Source organism: Agelaius tricolor, unplaced genomic scaffold (assembly GCF_023055355.1).
Source record: "Agelaius tricolor isolate 1412-34295 unplaced genomic scaffold, bAgeTri1.0.p SCAF_19, whole genome shotgun sequence".
NCBI lineage: Eukaryota > Metazoa > Chordata > Aves > Passeriformes > Icteridae > Agelaius > Agelaius tricolor.
Window position 1 is genome coordinate 15090855 of NW_027269279.1, and position 18415 is coordinate 15109269.

General features: G+C 50.4%; 1 protein-coding gene across 6 annotated transcripts in view; it reads left to right on the plus strand.

Moving 5' to 3' along the window:
• Positions 1-18415, plus strand: part of UBN1 (ubinuclein 1) — a 37178-nt gene that overhangs the window by 12341 nt on the left and 6422 nt on the right. The window contains exons 9-18 of one of the 6 annotated variants that reach the window (XM_071444529.1): positions 1935-2064; positions 3311-3429; positions 3902-4024; positions 4863-5006; positions 7820-7870; positions 8946-8988; positions 9297-10520; positions 11925-12177; positions 12475-12564; positions 15494-17899. In XM_071444529.1, the coding sequence (XP_071300630.1) occupies positions 1935-2064; positions 3311-3429; positions 3902-4024; positions 4863-5006; positions 7820-7870; positions 8946-8988; positions 9297-10520; positions 11925-12177; positions 12475-12564; positions 15494-15546 (2230 nt within the window). In that variant the 3' untranslated portion in view covers positions 15547-17899. Of the gene's footprint in view, positions 1-1934; positions 2065-3310; positions 3430-3901; positions 4025-4862; positions 5007-7819; positions 7871-8945; positions 8989-9296; positions 10521-11924; positions 12178-12474; positions 12565-15493; positions 17900-18415 lie in introns of those variants that run through there. The other 5 variants (XM_071444530.1, XM_071444532.1, XM_071444531.1 and 2 more) reach the window with 5 other exon arrangements.

Genomic DNA, 18415 nt, shown 5'->3' on the forward strand with positions numbered 1-18415 from the left:
GGCAGCTGCAGATAATGGCTTCATTCTTCTGCCAGAGCCTGGAGAGGACTGATGAATGCACAGGGTTTTGTGATCAGTGCAATAATACTGACACCCAGGCTTTAATTTCATTAAGGTTTATCCAGGCACTTGCAGGGAACTGCCAAGGGGAGTTTGGGACTCGGTTTCCCTCTCATTTCCAGGGCTGATTACCACCTTCCAGCATTCCAGTGCTGGCTGCACCAACAGTCCTTGTCTGGTGGCAAACTGATCACTTCAGCCTCACTCAGAGGAGATTTAGACAGATTTGTACAATTTTGCTGCACAATTTGGATCAGGGCAACCCCAGAGATGAATATAGATTGAGAGAAGAATTTGGGCTGTTGGTGGGTGAGAGGCTGGACATGCTCCCCCCTCTGTGCACCCAGAACCCCCTGGGCTGAAACTCCCCCAGCAGGGAAGGGGGGGATTCTGCCCCCTCAGGTGAGACCCCACCTGCAGAGCTGCCCCAGCCCTGGGCCAACAGCAGCAGGACCTGGAGCTGCTGGAGAGAGTCCAGGGGAGCCCATGGAGATGTCCCAAGGGCTGGAGCCCCTCTGGAGCCAGGCTGGGAGAGCTGGGGGTGCTCACCTGGAGAGGAGAAGCTCCAGGGACACCTCAGAGCCCCTTGCAGGGCCTAAAGGGGCTCCAGGAGAGCTGGAGAGGGACTGGGGACAAGGGAAGGAGGGACAGGACACAGGGAATGGCTCCCAGTGCCAGAGGGCAGGGCTGGATGGGATATTGGGAATGAGGAATTGTTCCCTGTGAGGGTGGGCAGGCCCTGGCACAGGGTGCCCAGAGCAGCTGGGGCTGCCCCTGGATCCCTGGCAGTGCCCAAGGCCAGGCTGGGCAGGGCTTGGAGCAGCCTGGGGCAGTGGGAGGTGTCCCTGCCATAGCAGGGGGTGGAATAAAATGAGCTTTAAGGTCCCTTCCAATTCAAAGCATTCTGTGACTTTAATGATGGTGATGATTAATCATTTGGCATTTTTTACACTTTCTGACACAGAGAAGTGGCTTTAAAAGCCAGGCTCCTAATGTCTGTTTAATTGTGTAGATGGGTTTGGCACATGCTGATCTCTCTCATCTACTCACTTGGAAGTTGAAACCCAAGGGATAAAGTTTGATTTTGTGTTGTCCTGAATTCCACTGCCACAGCACCTGACATAACCAGTGTGCACTTCTCATTTCATTGCCTGACCCTCCTGCCTGCAGCTGCCAGGGAGAGCAGATGAGACTGCAGACTGCCACTTGTTCCTTCTGCAGCTACTCCCAGAGCAGATTCAAAGCACAGCTTGGGATAAAACCTATTGATCCTAGAATCCAGAGAACCTTCAGGCAGTTTACCTTGTCCTTCATCCCTCTGTCCTGTCCCAGCCTCCTGCTGGGAGCAGGTTTGCCCCCAAGCAGGCAGCACAGGCTGGATAGCTCAGTCTTTTATGGGGACAGACTGTCCAAGACCCAGGCAGCTCTCAGCTTTAGCAAGCAGAAGGGATATCAGCTCTTTAGTGATTATCAGCTCTTGGTGAGTTCCAGAGAGAGAGAGAAGGCTGCTCTGGGGTTCCACAGGGATGTCTTCACTGGGGGTCTGTGATGGGTTCCAGCTCTTCTTACCAGAATGGGCTAAACCAGCCCATTATACAGGGTATAGGGGGATCAGAAATTGTCCAATAGCAGGGGTTAAGGGAAAGTGACCTATAGGGTTACAGAGAGATAAGCTGGGGTCTGAAAGGTGGAAGAGAGGGGTTTCTTTGCTATTCCACCAGGACATTGCATTTCTTATCTTTAAGCCTCTGCTCTCCATGGAGCCCTGGCAAGCCCATGGCCTGCTACACTGCCCCTGCCTCCCAGTCCCCTCAGGGTGGCCCTGGTGGCTCAGGGCTGGCTGGCAGTCCTGCTAAGGCTGTGTTTGTCCCCAGCATCGAGCTGCAGACGCGGGAGCTCAGCAGCCAGGTGCGCTCGGGGGTCTACGCCCACCTGGCCGCCTTCTTCCCCTGCAGCAAGGACACGCTCCTGAAGAGAGCCCGCAGGCTCTACCTCTACGAGCAGGTGAGGAGGAGGCCACCAGGCCTGGGGGGGGTGTAGCCTGGGGGGTGGTGGCTCTGCTGAGCACAGTGTGGCTGTTGCTGTCCCCAAACCCTGTGTCCTCTGTGGGGCACCGGCCCGGCACGGTGGCTGGGTGGGGTCTGGAGCTGGCTGGATTTTGATGTCCCAGCCATGGGAACATTTTGGTGTGTTGTGTGTGGCAGCAGCTCTCTGGCCACAGAGAGAAACACACAGCTTTCCTCTCGGAGTCTCTGTGGCTGAGATGACCCCGAGGTGTTAGAAAGTCTCTTTTTCCCAGCTCTGAGATTGAAGAAGGAGTCAGGATTCTTTGGCTCTGGTTGTCAAGGTTGTTTAATCTCTGTTATCTATCATTCTATCTAACATGCTTTTATTTGTTATTGTTATCTATCTATTTATTTGTTATTCTATTTATTTGTTATCTATCTAACCTTTTCCTGACCTGCTGAGGTCTAGCAGTTTGGTCGGTGGCACACTGACCGCCCTCTTGGCAGTGTTATCCTTTTATACTAAAAACTACCTGTACATTATTTACAATCATTTTCCAATACCTATCACCTATGTTAGACTGTGTGTTTCTACTCTAAACCAATCCAAAAGTGCCACCATCACCCAGAAGATGGAGGCTAAGAAGAAGAAAGAAGAAGGGCAAGGCATGCCCAAATCCCTCCATCTTGGCTTCTGAACCCCCATTCTAAAAACTTCAACATTTTACTTTTTCACCCTGTGACAAACTATCATTCTACTTAAACTCTTGTGGCTTGTAAATCTTCACATAAAGCTGGTAATTTTCTCCATGGGTTAAAATCCAAGGCATAGGTGTCTTTGGCTTCGTGCCAAGGTCTCTGACCCCCCTGGCAGGGCCTCGAGCCATCCAGGGCAGCCAGAGGGATGTCCTGGGTTCTGACACTTTCCCAGGCATTGTTCTGGGAAAAATCTGTGAGAAGATCAGAGAAAAGAATGAGAAACAATTCTTAACTTGCTGCACCTGCTATTGTGAACATGTGGAATGTGTAATGGAGATTTTTTTACCAAAGGGTGATTTGTTAATTAACTAACGGTGACAATGTTTTAATTAAAGAACTAATCCATTCCACCTGTAGTGAACTAAGGTATAAAAGTATAGGTTTCTTAATACAGATTATTGCTCAGCCTTCTGTAAATACATGGGAACTGTGTAAGTTATCAGCCAGTGCAGGCTGTTGTGCTGACAGCTCTGTGCTCGCTGCAGGGTGGGCGCCTGAAGGAGCCTCTGCAGAAGCTGAAGGAAGCCATTGGAAGGGCCATGCCAGAGCAGGTGGCCAAGTACCAGGAGGAATGCCAAGCCCATACTCAGGCCAAGTTTGCCAAGTAAGCTCCTCATTTGCTCATTCCCCCTCTGTGGCTTTTCCCAGCAGGCTCCCTGTGGCCTGGAGGCTGCTCACCTGAAGTTTGCCACCTCTTTTTGTTCCGTGGGTTACATTTGCTGATGGGCATTGATTGGCCTGACTGAGCTGTGTGTGTTCTTTGTGCTGTCTGTGGCCATGCCAGCTACAGCAGCACTGATGGGACCAGAGCTTGGCTGAAGGGTTTTGCATGTGCAGGCATGTCCTTAGGAACATGGCAGCCTGGGAACAGTCAGGCTGGATTAGTCCTTACAAAATATTGGGAGATTTCTTAACCTTCAGCCCATAGCTCAGCTTGCACCCTGAGCCAGAGGTTGCTGATACTGAGACCTCTGTCCAGTGCTGTTCAGAGATTCTTAATCTGCAGTATTAAATAGATTAAGTATCTACTTGAACCTGCAGGACAATCACTTCCACCTTTTCTGTCTCCATTTTAGGATGCTGGAAGAGGAAAAAGACAAAGAACAGCGAGTTTGTTCTGATGATGATGAGGATGAAGAAAAGGGAGGGAAGCGTGTCGCGGGCCCGCGGAAGAAATTCCAGTGGAATGATGAAATCAGGTTTGAATAACTCAGATATTAAGCAAATTCATGAACTGTCTTACTCTTTGCAGTTGGCAGTGAAGCATTTTGGTGTCTGTTTTGTTTACAAAGCAGTGCTGATCACCTGTAGGAGCAGTCAGCTTGGAGGTTTGTGGCACGTGGTGTTGGTTGTGGAAACCATTTCTGTATTTATTTCATCTCTCCCTGAAGCTGATTTCAGGCCCAGGCTAACCCTGAGAGAAGTGCTGAGAGTCCAAAAGAGAGAGTCAGATCTTTGGGAGCAGAAGGCATTCAGCTGAATTGCTGAATCCTACAGCCCAGACTCTTGACATGCCCAGGTTCTGGTTCTGGAAGCAGTTGAAGCTGTTGGGTTCTGCTGCCCCTGGCACTTGGGGCTGACAGAGGAGGGAGTGCTGAGAACAGGGGAGAGTACCAAAGGGTAAAAGGAAAATCAGTCCTGCTGTCTTTTTCTTCTTATTCTGGAACAAATCAGTTTGTGCTGCTGATCCATGTAGGACATAGCCAGCTGTGCTTCCTGCCCTCTCCTTGCAGAGAGGTTCAGTTCTGTGGTTGTTACTGGTGCCTGTGGCTCTGGCACTGGTTTGCTGCCTCAGCTGGTTCAGGAGATCACACTGGGAAGGGGTGACAAGACTTTTCTCCCTGGTGCATCCATGTGTGTGCACACAGAGCAAGGACTGGGCCTTTCCCTTCTCCTTTCCTGAGGAGGCAGTGCAGGGTTGTGTTAGCAAGAGCCAGATGTGTCTTGCTGTATTTATCCAGCCTGGATAAAGAGAATGATCTCCAAGTGGGAAAGGTCAATCTGCATAACTGTATGTGAAATCTTCCTGTTCCTCAGGGAGCTGCTTTGCCACTTGGTGAAGATTAAATTGGATGGTTATGACCTTGACAAGAATAAGGCTCAGTCTCTAGAGGATTATGTGAAGACCTTCCTAGAAGGAGAGGTGAAGCCCCTTTGGCCAAAAGGCTGGATGCAGGCCAGGTGAGCAAGAACCAAGGATTCCTTGTCCCAAGGGACCTGGGAAGGTCATTGGTCCTACCCTTGCTCAGGGAATGGCTGGCTTCAGACTTAGATCAGAGTGCTCAGGGCTTTGGCATGTGGAATTTTGGAAATTCCCAAGGATGGAGATTACCACAGCATCTCTGGGCTCCTGTTCTGGTACTCGATCACTCTTCATGAGATCTTTTCTCTTTATTTCCTATAAGAATTCCCCTTGCTGCACTGAACTGAATATTCCCTGCTTTTGTTTTTGACTGTGCACCTTTGAGAAAGGTCTGGCTCCCTCCTGTTCCTGTCCCCACCACTCTTTAGGTAGTGGAAAACTGCCATTAGACTCCTCCTGGGGCTTCTCCTGGAGCTTCTCTTTTTCCAGGCTGAGCAAAACCAGTTCCCTCCACCTCTCCTTGGCTGCTGTGTGTCCCTGTTCCTTGGGATGTCTCCAGTTTGTTGGCATCTCTCTTGGATAGTGGGCCCCTGAAGCTGGATCTGTGTCCAGATGTGTCCTCCCAAGTGCTGATCAGGGCATGGTTTGCTCTCAGCAGGACACCTCTGCAGCAGTGGCTTCCCTTCCCTTGCCCCCCAGGAGCCCCAGGTCCTTTCCTGCAGGGCTGCTGCCCAGGGCTGTTCCATCCCAGCTGCAGGACTTGGTGCTGGATTTCACTGAGCTTCACAAGGTTTGTGTTGGTGCCTTTCTCCAGCCTGGGAAGGGCCCTGTGAATGGCAGCCCTGCCCTCCACCATGTTCTCCCCCCTGCCTCTGTCCCTTTTCACCTCCCAAATGCCTGAGTGCAGCCAGGACTGTGAATGGCAGTACTGAGCAGCCTTGGTGCCATGGTGATGTCACAGGTGCCACTGGCACTGAACTGGCACTGAGGCCAGGCCCATGGGCCAGTCTATGCTTTCTTGGCTCTGTATTACAAAAGATCCACTTGTAATCACAAAGGATACATTTTCCAGACACTTTGGGATATCTTCTCTGGAGTATTCCCAAAAGAAGGCAAAGTAGGAAAGTTGTAGGGGCTTATTGGAGTCAGTGGAATCTGGTGTGGTTTCTGTACCCTCACTGCTGTTTCCTGCTCTTTCCCACTCTCCATCATCCCTGCCCTTGAGCTGGCAGTGGCAGAGCCACACAAATGGCACAGTCCCTCTGCTGGGACTGTCATCACCTTCTGGCCTGCTTTGTTTTGCTCACTATTTTCAAAGCAAGGACAACTCTGCAGTCTTACTTTGGAATCTTTAAGGTTCCTTCCAGCCCAAGCTGTTCCATGTTCTGTCTCTTTGCATTTCACCAGCTGGGCAGTGCTGACTTCTCTGCTGAGTTCTCTGCTGAGTTTGCTTTCTGGGTGTTGGGGGGTAAAGGAAGATGTAGGTAGCAGCTCCTAAGAGCAGTAAGTATGAGTGGCACATCAGAGATGCACTTGGAGAAGCCCATGAAGGCTGTTTGGTGCAGTTGCATGTGCACAGGAAGCTCAGAGCTCAGCATGGTTGTAGTGTGGTGCTGCAGGAGCTGAAAGGTGGCATTAGGAGATGTAGGAAGATTCCTGCTTAGTTAATGAAGATATACCCAGCCTGAGGGTCTCAGCTTGCCAAGCTGTAAAAACTTTTCTTTGAATAAAAGGAAATTAAAATCTTTAACTCCAAGTTTGCTGGTGAAACTGTTGTTGGGCATTCAGGTGTTCACAACAACTCAGTGTAGGAGGCACTTCCAGTGGAATTGAGTACAGTAAGTAATACCTCAGTAAGAGTTGATTTCCTGGTTGCTTTCCAGTGGCTCAAGGACAGTGGTTTCTCCTGCTGGGACTTGGAGTTGGACTTGATCTTTCTGGGTCCCATCCAACTCAAGATATTCTCTGACTTGGTGGTTTAAAGGCAGAGGGTAGTGTGACAGCCATGGGGAGGGATTGGTGGCTCTAGGAAAACTGTAATAATTTTATGGATAAGTCAGCTTGATTCACTGTCATCATGGTCTCAGAAGTTCATCTGTGAGAGGAACTTGAAGGTGGACAGAGCAGCAATTTCATGGATGAGTTAGAGAGGCCCTGCCATGAGTCTGTTTCCTCCATGAGCACTAAGAGATGATTAACAGAATGTTAGGTTAACATAAGCTTGCTTTTTAAGAGAAAAAATAAGACAAAAGTCTGTTAATACCAGCCAGGAATCACATTCCATGTGCCAGTACTGAAGGAATAACCATTCCTGTAGCTCCTCCCTGACATGTAGGAGGGCAGCTGAATGGCAGCTGGTTTGGGTCAGAGCGTGTTTGTGGGGGGAGACTCTGCTTTACCCTCAGTAGTGCAGGCTTTGGATGAAGCTCAGTCTATTGGCTGTACTCAGTCAGTCCTTCCAGAAAGGGTTGTGATGTACAGAGTCACCTCAGCTCCAGGCTGAGGACACAAAGGCAGCACAGACCCTTCTCTCCTTCATTGCTGGCTGAGAGGCACAGGAAGGGAACTTTCTCCCTGAAGAACTCTTGGATGATCTCTGGCAGCAGGAAGGCCCTGAGTGATGATCCTGCCCCTCCAGTCGGCTTTTTAAGCTGGCAGAGCTTTTTCCTTGGGCATTGTCCAACCCCTGCCTCAATGGCCTTTGCAGTGCCTACAAGCATTGCTCCCCAGAGAGAGAACTGTGGGGCAGCTCAGGATGATCTTCTGGCAAAGGGCTGAATATTTGTTTGCTCTCTGTGGTTTCAGTTTCACCAAGTCCCCTGCTGTGCTGTGCAGCTCTGTCTCCAGTGATCCCAGCTGCTCTACTGGGTCTTGCTGGATATCACTTCTCATTGCTCTCTTCCCTTCTTAGGACACTGTTTAAGGAGAGCAGGCGTGTACACGGACACCTCACATCAGTCCTGTGAGTATCACAGCCTTCCTCTGGAGTGAAAACTGCTCATCTCCATTCCCTGGGGCCTGGGGGGATCCTGCAGGAACACCTGAGCTTGCTTGGCTCCCCCCTCATAGATCAGTGCTGCTTCCTTTGGGGCGGCCTAGGGAGAGCAGCTGCTTGTATGTGACATCTCCCAACACTTTCCTCAGGTGCTTTAGCCTTCAGCAAGCTCAAAAAGAACAACTTTAAAGCCAGGTTGCCTCTGGTTCAGCAGCCTGGAGTGAGGCCTGTGTGCTGGGCCTGGGAGGCTCAGGGAGGTCAGGTGGAGTGTGATTTCTGCAGCCTGTTCAGTTGGTGCTTGCTGGGTTCTGGATTCCCTCTTTCTTGTTGCCTGGTTCAAGGAGGGGCACCATGAGCTCAGACTGGTGAAGGTGGGTGCAGCAGGCTCACCAAGAGCCATCAGAATCCAGCTGGGCAGGGGCTTTAATCCAAAGGGTCTCATGGATCTTGCTGGTGGTTGATAACAGATGAGGACATGGATTTAGGCTGGTGTCAGTTTGGCAGACAGTCCTGTTCTTGGAATTGGTGAGTGAGGGGAAGTGGAATAGGGTGTAGAGTCATCCTTCCCTCAGCCACACACCCAGCAGCTCAGGGATGTCTTGTACCAGAGGTTGCATCTGACCAGATCTATTCTCTGGGAGTTTGGCAGATGCTTTTGCATCTTTTGCTTCTTCTGGGAAGCCAAAAGAAGGGTGTAACTTCTGCAGAACAGTCTCTGTGCCAGTTTCTCTCTGGGCCTCGCTGTAGGAGGGCAGCAGTGGGGTCCTGCAGCTGGTGCAGATGTGTGTGTGGGTGTTTCACTGCTCTGCTGCCATTCCAAGACTCTGCTCCACTCCCTGATCAGCTCCCTGGTGGGAGTTGGGGTTTCCAAGAGCAGCAACCAAATGTCATGTGGTTTTGAATCCTAGCAACCTGAGATGCTGCCTCTGTTCCCTGCAAAGACTCAGTGGATCATCACCAGCAGGGCCCAGGTGTGCTCCCTGGCTGGCTCCTTCCTTGGGGCAGTCACTCAGCCATGTTTCTCTTGTCTTCCTCCAAACAGGGCGAAGAAGAAAGTTATAGCTCCTACCAAGGTGAAAGTGAAGGTGAGTTCTGTTTTCTGGTTCTCAAGGTTGGTATGTGCCAAATGTCAAATGACTGCCACCCTGAACCCTGTGTTTGAGCTTTGTATCAGCTACTGTGAAATGGCTCTGCTCAGTATTTGCCTTGGAAAAAACAACTGGAACAGCAGCTAAAATTGATGGCAGTGGCAGCTGGGAGGGAAGTGGGGGCTCGTGGGCACAGAATATGTGTGTCCTGCATTTTATCCCCAGATTGTGAACCTTCCCTCCCCTCCTCAGCAGTAAACCCTGTCTCTCTTCTGACTGTGCCTTCTCCTGTGATGTTGTTCCAGGACTCTTCCTGCAAGCCAGACAAGAAGCTGTCAGTGTCTGTCCCGTCCCTGCACTCGAGCAGCACCTTGGCCATGTCCTCAGAGCCCCAGGGAGGAGCCCTGGGCATCAGTGCCCAAACCAGGGAGCTCTTGTCCCTTGGGACAGCCCAAGCTGCCAGCAGCACTGCCACTCCTGCCACCTTCAAGGATGATTCCTTGGATGAGGACTTGATTCACAACCCCACCTCCTCCCTGGAAGCTGTGTCCAAGGAACTGGCTGTGCTGAACAGCAGGGCAGCAGGGAGCCCTGACTTTACTCTTCCTGCAGCTCCAAAAGCTCCACCAGAGAAGATCCCAGCTCTTGCATCCTCAGAGGAGAAGAGGACATTTCCAAAGCCCAACCCTTCCCCTACATCATCCTCTGGTTCCCTCCAGTCTCCTCTAAACTTCCTTGCTGAGCAGGCCCTGGCCTTGGGCCAGTCTTCTCAAGACAAGAAGACAGAGAACTCTAATTACAAAGAGCATTCCTGCCAAGCCTCCCCCAGCAAAATCCTTCCTGATGCCCACCAGGCTAAACAGAAGCACCACAGCCTGGTCAGGCCAGGCCACGGGCCCCCGGCATCGGCGCCGGTGCCGGGCGCTCAGGTGAAGGTGTTCCACCCTGGTGCTCAGCTCCAGAAAACCTTCACCTCCCCAGCTCCCTTTGTCAAACTGCAGAATCCCAAATCCTCCACCCCCCTGCCCCAGCGCTCCCTCCTCCAGCAGGTCAAGTCATCAACCAAAGCTCAGAGCTTCCATTCCTCCACGACCCCAGGCAGCACCCAGAACTCCAGCAGCTCCCACAAGAGCCAAGGCTTGTCCTCATCCTCTCTCAGCTACGCCGGGAAGCACTCGAGTGGCTCTGGCTCTTCAGGACAATCTTACAAATCCCCTTTTGTCGCTGGCTCCCTCTCCAAGCACGGGGCTTCTTCCAGCAGCTCCTCTGGAGCTCCTGCCAACCAGGGCAGCTCCTCTGGGACTTTGCTCCCTGGCGTCACGGCCCCATCCCCAGGCTCGGCCTCCGGCCGCCCGGCCTCCAGCTCCTCAGTGAAGAAACCTCCCGTGGCCCAGAAGCTGACCCTGGTGGCACCTCCTGGAGGCTCCAACGGAGATTCCAGCGGGGGCACCCAGGGCGTGGCCAAGTTGCTGACCTCGTCCCTAAAGCCAGCTGTGGTCAGCAGCACCGCAGCCTCTACCTCTGTCCCGGTAAGGGGGCCCTGCTGGCAGCTGCTGCTCACTGCTGCCCTGAAGGGGGCACTTCAGAAGAAAAATCTGGAATGACTGTCTGGATTTCAGCTGCTTTAGACTAGAAAGTTATGGCCTTTGCCCTGGGCTTGCCCTCCAGAATTCCAGCTTTCACTTTCAGCTTAATTAACCACTGAGCTGAATACTGTGCTGCCTTCCAAAGGGCAGTTATTGCCCAGGCTGTGTCATGGTCCTGCCCTGGCCCTGTGAGTTATGGGGACAGTAGGGCTCCCATTTGGATTAAGAGAAAGTGCAGTAAGGTAATTTATCACAAGAGATAAAGTTCATTGCATGAACTAAAAGTATAATGATGAATTTATTATTTATTAGATCTACAAACTTAGCCCTCTTTAAATTATTCCAAGTCATTTTAGTATTATTAGTATTATTTTAGTATTATTTTAGTATTATTTAGTATTATTGCCACTTTTGTCATGACTGGCCCATAGAATAAATAACCTGTGGTTATAGAACCATGGTTTCATTCAGGCTGGGAAAGCCCTCTAAGATCATTGAGTCCAACCACTCCCCCAGCACTGCCAAGGCCACCTCTAACCCATGTCCCCAGTGCCACATCCACAGAGCTTTTAAATCCTCCCAGATATGGTGATTCCATCCCTTCCTGGGCAGCTGTGCCAGTGCCTGACCATCCTTTCCATAGAGAAATTTCCCCAATATTTGTTAGGATAGAACATTTCAGGAAGGACTTCTGGGTTGTCAATACAGACTTGTATTATTACAATATTGTATTACTCAATGGTATAAGGGGCTTCATTTTTATCTATAGCAAAAAAGTAATAGTTCCTAATGTTGTATTCATTTGTTGTTGGCTGCTTATGCCTGCCTTCCTTTGTGCCCCATGGAAAGAACTGGGAAATACAAGGAGTGTGTTTAAATGGAAAGCATGTACTGCTCAGTTGATACAGCTTGTCTGTTCCTGAGCTAGAGAGCTCCTCAGTGGTACCTGTCTCCATGAGAGAGATCCTAAATAACCTCCTGGGGTGCCTTGGGTGTCAGCCCTCAATGCCTGGAGTTGTCAGCAGTGTCTGCTGCCATAAGTGAGTAGGAAGCAAACCCCTGGAATTCACAGGCAGTGTGGAAACTTCTCCTCTGCCTAATGGAGGCACGATTCCAGAGCAAGGGAGTCACGGAGGCAAATCCAGCATGGCCACGTTCAGAAGAGCTGGCTTGCCAATGTCCATCTGCAGATGGCCTCAAGTGTTGGCATCTCTTGGGCCCTGGCTAGGAGGGTGCTTTTTCCAAGGGGGAATTCTTGAGCATTCCATGTTTTGCAGATCTGTAAGTCTGAATGATGCTGTACCTTGATTCTCCCTCTCCTGACTGACCTTTTCCATTGCTTTGCAGAAAGGAACCAGTGGAGCTGTGCTGCTAACAAGCTCTTCCTCCTTAAGTGTACTGGCTCCATCCTACAAGTCCAACAACCCAAAGCTGCCAGCTGCCCTGAGCTCCACCCCGTTAGGTATTATCTCTCCTATTCATTCTTTCCCTCTCCATGTCATCTCCTTCAGTTCCGACTCCTCCCCAAAAGCAGGAGTTTCCAAGGATGCAATAGTTACAGGACCTGCTCCAGGAACTTTCCACCACGGCCTCGGGCACAGTGAGTATCCTGCTGGTCACCTGTGTGTCACCTGTGCCTGTGCTGTCACCTAGAACATCAGTGCTCTGCTGGGCTGCCCCATTGCACACCAGCCCATCTCTCTGGCTGTTGCTTTGTGCTGTGCTCCCTGCTTTTGTATCTCCAGCAGTTGCATTTGGAGAACATCCCTAGAGCTCACCCAGAAGTGCCAATATCTGGAACCTGACCTCTGCTAACTGCTGCAGCTCCTCTGCTCATTTCTGTCTTGGATGTGTATTTGTTCCTTTTTCCCTGTCCTCTCTTTGTTTTTCTCTCTAGGTCTTCTGGCTGGTTTGCACTCCAGCCCCCACCACGCAGCGCCACTCCCACACTCTGCCCTGGCCACTCACTTACCACAGAGTTTGCCAGGTAACTTCTCAGATGCTCTTGTTTGTCTTCTGCCTCGTGAGTCTCCCTCTATCTCAGCAGATCCTTCCTTCAGGGCTGCAGCCAAAGGGGTTTCCATGTTTTCCAGCTCTGTGGTTGTCACTAAAGCCTCTCTGAGGTACAGAGTGAGGGGCTGGGGGAAACTTGCTCTGGTGGAAGGTGTCCCTGCCATGGCAGGGGGTGGAACAGGATGGGCTTTAAGGTCCCTGCCAACCTAAACCATTCCATGATTAGGAAGAAATTCTTGGCTGTGAGGGTGGGCAGCACAGGGTGCCCAGAGCAGCTGTGGCTGCTCCTGGATCCCTGGAAGTGTCCAAGGCCAGGTTGGACAGGACTTGGAGCAGCCTGGGATAGTGGAAGCTGTCCCTGCCCATGGCAGGGGTGGCACTGGATGGGCTTTAAGGTCCCTTCCAATCAAACCATTCTGGGATTCTGTGGTTTCTGGAATGATGAGTCCTCAGTGCTAACAGCAAGTGTTGGTTCCTGCAGATACTCTGAATTATCCTGCCAGGATGAAAGCTGTGCCTGTTTGTGCACAGCCTGCCAGGACTGCCCTGGAATGAATATTCCAGCTCTGGGGAGTTCTGTTCCTGGTGGCCTACATAAAATGTGTCAGACCAGACTGTCTTGTGTCTGTGCACTGAGTTAATTGCCAGCATCTCCTTCACAACAAGTTTGTAGTGTAAATGCAGATTGCTCCACTTGCTGCTCACAACGTGAGGATTTGGCAGTTAAGCCTGTTCCTGCCCCAGTTTGATGCCTGCAGAAGTGATGCATAAAACAGGAGTTTTCCAAAGGAGAGAAGTAAGGAAAATTGAAATTCAGCGCCAGCAGATCATTCTTACCTGCTCCAGGGAGCTGCTTATTCCCCTGATAACTCCTATTTCTGCTTTCTTAGGTGTGTTCTTTAGCACTTGGGTGCAGTTTAGTGCCATTATCTTAGTACCTGCTCCTGCTGGGATGGTCTTCCTGGGCTAAGTGAGCCTGATTTAGGAGTGCCAGCCTGGCCCTGTGGTGTGTGCATGGATAACCATGTAGCCTCCTGGAGGAGTCATGGAATAAAAGACCCCTGAGTGCTGAGCACGGTGCTTGTTGGCTGAAGAAGGAAGAGTGTGTTGTGCACTCAGGAAAATGCAAAGAGTTGGTTGGGTTTGCTTCCTTTGCTGAAGTTTGATGTGGGTTGTGCCATGCTGGTGTGGTAGAGCTGAAGAAGGTCCTGGCAGTGATCACTGGTGGGACAGACCCTTCCTTCCTGTTTGTAAATCACACTTCTGGAATGAGATCAGAGATTGAACATGGCTTGTGGAGTATATTCCATGTCACTGAGGAGCAGCTCTCTGTCCCTTTAGTTGAGGGAGTTCAGAGTGATCACTGTTGTTCATAGGGCTTATAACAGAAGAATTTTTTGATGAATTCTTCAGCAGGATGCAGGGCCACAAGACAAAAGACCACTGGGAATAAGTGGAGGAAAATTGACCATGGATCCAGCTCAGCAAGGACCTCCTTTCTCACTTGGTGTTTTCACTTAAAGATTGGGGATGGAGCCTGGTGCTGCCATCTCTTGGAACTCTCCCAATTCTGGTGTTTTGGGGGAGAACACAGCAGATATTTAAGTGACCCCCATAACCTTAAAATGAATTCCTGTGTTTTGTGGCACCAGCTGTGTTTGGCTGTGCCAACACCTGCCCACAGCTGCATTGCTGTGTCTGAGCACTGGAGGTGTGTGGGAGGTTGCTGCAAGTGCAAGGGGATGTTGATGCCTTAAATAAAAGTGCTTTTATATCCATGTTGATCCAGTAGCCTCTGAGCAAAGAGCATCCAGTGCTTGCCTGTGTGTGGTCGGTGCTTCTGGTGCTGGTGGAGGTTCCTTGTGCTGGGAATGTGGAAATGGGATGTGCTGGGCTGAGCTCTTGCATGCAAAGGAGCTGTTCTTGGCCTGGAGGAGAAGCTGCTGCTGCACTGCTGGTGCCACTGCTGCTTAGCTGCACGTCTCAGTGCTCCCATTTGTCCATCACAGTCTGAAGTGGGTTTGATTGCTCCTGGAAAACTTTTGCTTCCTTAAACTTCCTTTTTCTCTCTTCAGTGCATTTTCTCTTGTCCTCCACATCCATTCCTTTCTGTTCCATCAGTGGTGAGATTCCTATGGATCCTGTTGCTATCAGTGGGCACCTAAAGCCTTCATTTAAAAAGCACCTAAATAAATAATTTTAAAAAATCAATAAAGCACCTAAAGCCCTACCTGAAAGGGGTTTCTAGGTGAGGGGTTGGACTCTTCTCCCACACAACCAGTGACAGGACAAGAGGAGACAGGGGGAAGTTTAGGTTGGACATCAGGAGGAGTTTCTGTTTGGAAATGGTGGTCAGGCACTGGCAGGGGCTGTCCAGGAAGGTTTGGAGTCCCCATCCCTGGAGGTGTCCAAGGAAGGCCTGGACATGGCACTCAGTGCTCTGGGCTGGGGACAAGCTGGGGAGGGGTTACAGGTTGGTCTCCCTGCTCCTGGAGGTCTTTTCCAACCTCAATGATTCTGTGATTACAACAGCAAAAATGTACAACAGGTTACTTCCAACCACCTTAGGGGCAAGGCACCCACAGCATGTGTTTTGGGGCTCCTGGAGGGGGAGATGTGGCAGGGTGGATTTAGAGAAGGGCCCAGGCTAAGGAGTTCCCTGGCAGCTGGAATTGTGCCTGGGGCTTCTGCTGGGAGCCCACAGGGGACCCTCAGTGCTTCCCTTGTCCCTTCCTCCGAGGCTGCTCCCAGTGCAGAAATGTCTCCAAGCACATCTTCTTCTTCTTGATCCCTTGGTGCTGGGAAGGAAGAGTAGGTCTTTCCCTCTGTGCAGAGGCCTGGCTGTCCCAGCTGTGCTTCAGGGGGTGCTGAGCCCCCTTCCCAGCTGTTTTATTTTCTTTCAGATGCTTCTCAGCTTCACGGCAAAGGGTCCAATGCACAGCAGCGCAAGTTGTGACGCCTGCAAGGAGGGGAGCTCCAGCACCCATAGGATAAAACCCAGAGGAACAGGTCATGGACTTTGGATACCAGCTGTGTCTTTTGATTTCTTTTTTTTTCTTTTTTTTTTTTTTCCTATTTCTTTTTTTTATGACAACTGGAGAGACTGAACTGCAACAAGGAACTCATTGGGGTGTCTGCTCAGAGGCTTTCAGAGCTGAGCCCCACACATGGGGCCACCTGGAGCCATGCCCTGATGAGAGGAGCCTTTTGTAGCACTGTTTATTGCTGCTGCCCTTCCTGCATTCCCTGGCACTGGCAGGAGCTGGAACTCACAGGGAGGCTGGGGTGGTCCTGCAGTGGATTCCCACCCACCTGTGTCTGTAGCTGCCAAGTACCTCCAAGTCCAGTTACCTCCTTGGTCTCCCTGTGGAGGGTATGAAAGGTGCTTCTTTCTTCTGCTTCGGATTTACTTGGATAATTCTAGCACTGCCAGTGCTTTCTTGAAGACATTTGAGTAACTTTCCAATTGTACTATAAAACTGTGCTACACTTAATTGGAGGATTTAACATTTCCTGTGTGGTGAATCTAAGGAACCACCTGATGTTCCCCTCTGGAGGAGAAGGAAGACTCTTTAGAGACTAAAGACATTTTTAGATGCAGTCATCAACTTTTAGAATTCTACTTCTTTTGAGTTTTTGGATTTTTTTTCCCTCCAAAGGGATGCTTTTTTCCTGCTCAGTTTTATCCTCATTGCCATCGAATGCATTGGATTGAATGGGACACCTCTTAGCATGTCACGTGGATGGGAAGACATAATTCCAGTGCCTTTTATGGTGGAGCAAGAATGGACTAGTGACACACATTTCAGCCCTATTTTGTGTGCTCCTCAACCCTTTTTTAATCATTCTGTATTTAAAATGTATTCTGGTTTATTTAATAGAGCTTTTTATGGTTGCACATCAGAAGAAAAAAAAAAAAAAGCTGCACTGTCTGGACTTCAGTGGTGACCTGGTGACTGAGCACAGTCCCAAATCCAGCAGGAGCACCAGTTCTCATCCCAGTATGTGCAGGCGGGTTCCAGGCCCTCCCCTAAAGCCATTCTTTCCTAGGGTTGTGAGTTAGGATCAATTTGGTGGGCAGAGGAAATGAGTGAGATGAACCAAGGTCACGACCTGTCCAATGAATTCCAGAGAAAAACACCTCAAAGGTACCTGCACCAGGATCATGTGCTCAGCACAGCTGCAGGAACAGGGACCATCTACAGTCTGGGGGTGTCTTTTCTTCTTCATTTTTTTAACTTTTGAGCTAAATACTCCCCCTGTGCACCCCCTTTGGGGCTAAGGGCAGGCTGAGGCTCCACCTGAGCTTTCTGAGGTTTGGTTTCCTGCTCTGCCCAGTCTGTCTTGTCTCAGGCCCCCCCAGCCACGTCCCAGTTGTGCAGGGGTAGTGCTGATCCATGTCGAATTTGCTGGTATTCCAAGGAAAAGCTTGCAGCTTCCTCCTTGAGCTTTGGGGAAGGATGCTGACCCCAGGATAGCAGCAAATGTCTGCTTTAGTTTGCTCTGGTTTTTGTTAAGATCTGAGAATGTCTGTTTTCAATTTGAGCTGATGCATTCACTGCCCAAGATCGGTGAGTTGATTGTATTTCAAATTAATGGATACAGCTCAGATTTCAAGTCTGTTTACAGAAAATACCTAGGTTGTAGCAGAAGAGCCAAAGACAGAACTGGTGTGGGTCAAAGGAAGCACAGCATTTCTGGTGGACTCTGAGCAGTGGATGTCGTGTGGTTCCTGTTGAAGGCCTCATCCTGAGGGGTGCTTGGCACCTTCACCTTCCCCTGGGAGCTGAAAGCTTGGGACACCTGGCAGGATAGGGGCTCTCAGTGAGTGACTCCAGGTACTGGTTCTCCTCCCTCTCTTTGCTTTCACTTGAATGCTTCTGCTGGGAAGTCCCCGTGTGCAGAATCCCTCCTTCTAGGAATTTAGCGAAGCCTCTTGCCTCAGGGAAACGTTTATGTGGTGGAAATTCTGTGGGATATTTTTTCTTTACATGCTATAATGAATGAGTGAGTGGTGTGGAGCAGAGTGGCAGCAAGGCAGGCCCATGCAGAGCAGCTGATGGGGAGCCAGGCTGGCACCTCTGCCTTGGGGAGGCAACTGGCAGCGCTTCCAGGATGGAATGGGGAGGGATAGGCTCCCATGGCACTTACCTGGGGATGGCAGTTCCTTTTGGGTGTAAGAGCTGCAGTTTACTATTCTATTTTTTTTTATGTGTGTTGGCACTGTCTTGCTGAAGATGGTGGGGGTGGTATGAAAAATGTTAATCTTGTACAGAACAACTCAATAAATTGTTTCAAACTTTCCAAAACGCTTTTTCCCCCATCTCCTTACCTCTAGTTCCCTGACTTTGTTCCAAAGAATTTCTGTTGCAGCTTGGTTGCTCATCTGTGTCTCGAGTGAGTAATGAATTATTGACTGTTTTAAAGTCTCCAGTGTGGTGAGTGAATGGCAGCTGTGTTACAGCTGTTGCAGGGGTGGGAATGTTTCTTCTCATTCCCTGTGCTCCTCATGGTGCTTGAAGTTGGCCTCTGCTGGAAAGGACCTGTGGGGCTCAGAGCCTGCAGGACCAGTGAGATCCTCCCTGATCCCTTCAGTCACAAAGGTAAAATAGTGGTGTTACTCCCCAGAGCCAGGAGGGATAAGCAGGGAATGCTTATGACTGCTTTTGTGGACATCTGAGCTCCCCAGGCTTTGGGTATTAGCTGAAATTGGGGCAAAAGGAAGTGAATGAGTTCTCAAAGGTACCATCCCAGTGGGATCCACTGTTCTCCTGCAGTCAGTCCCATTCTTTAGTGCACTTCACTCCCATCTACTGCTGCTCATT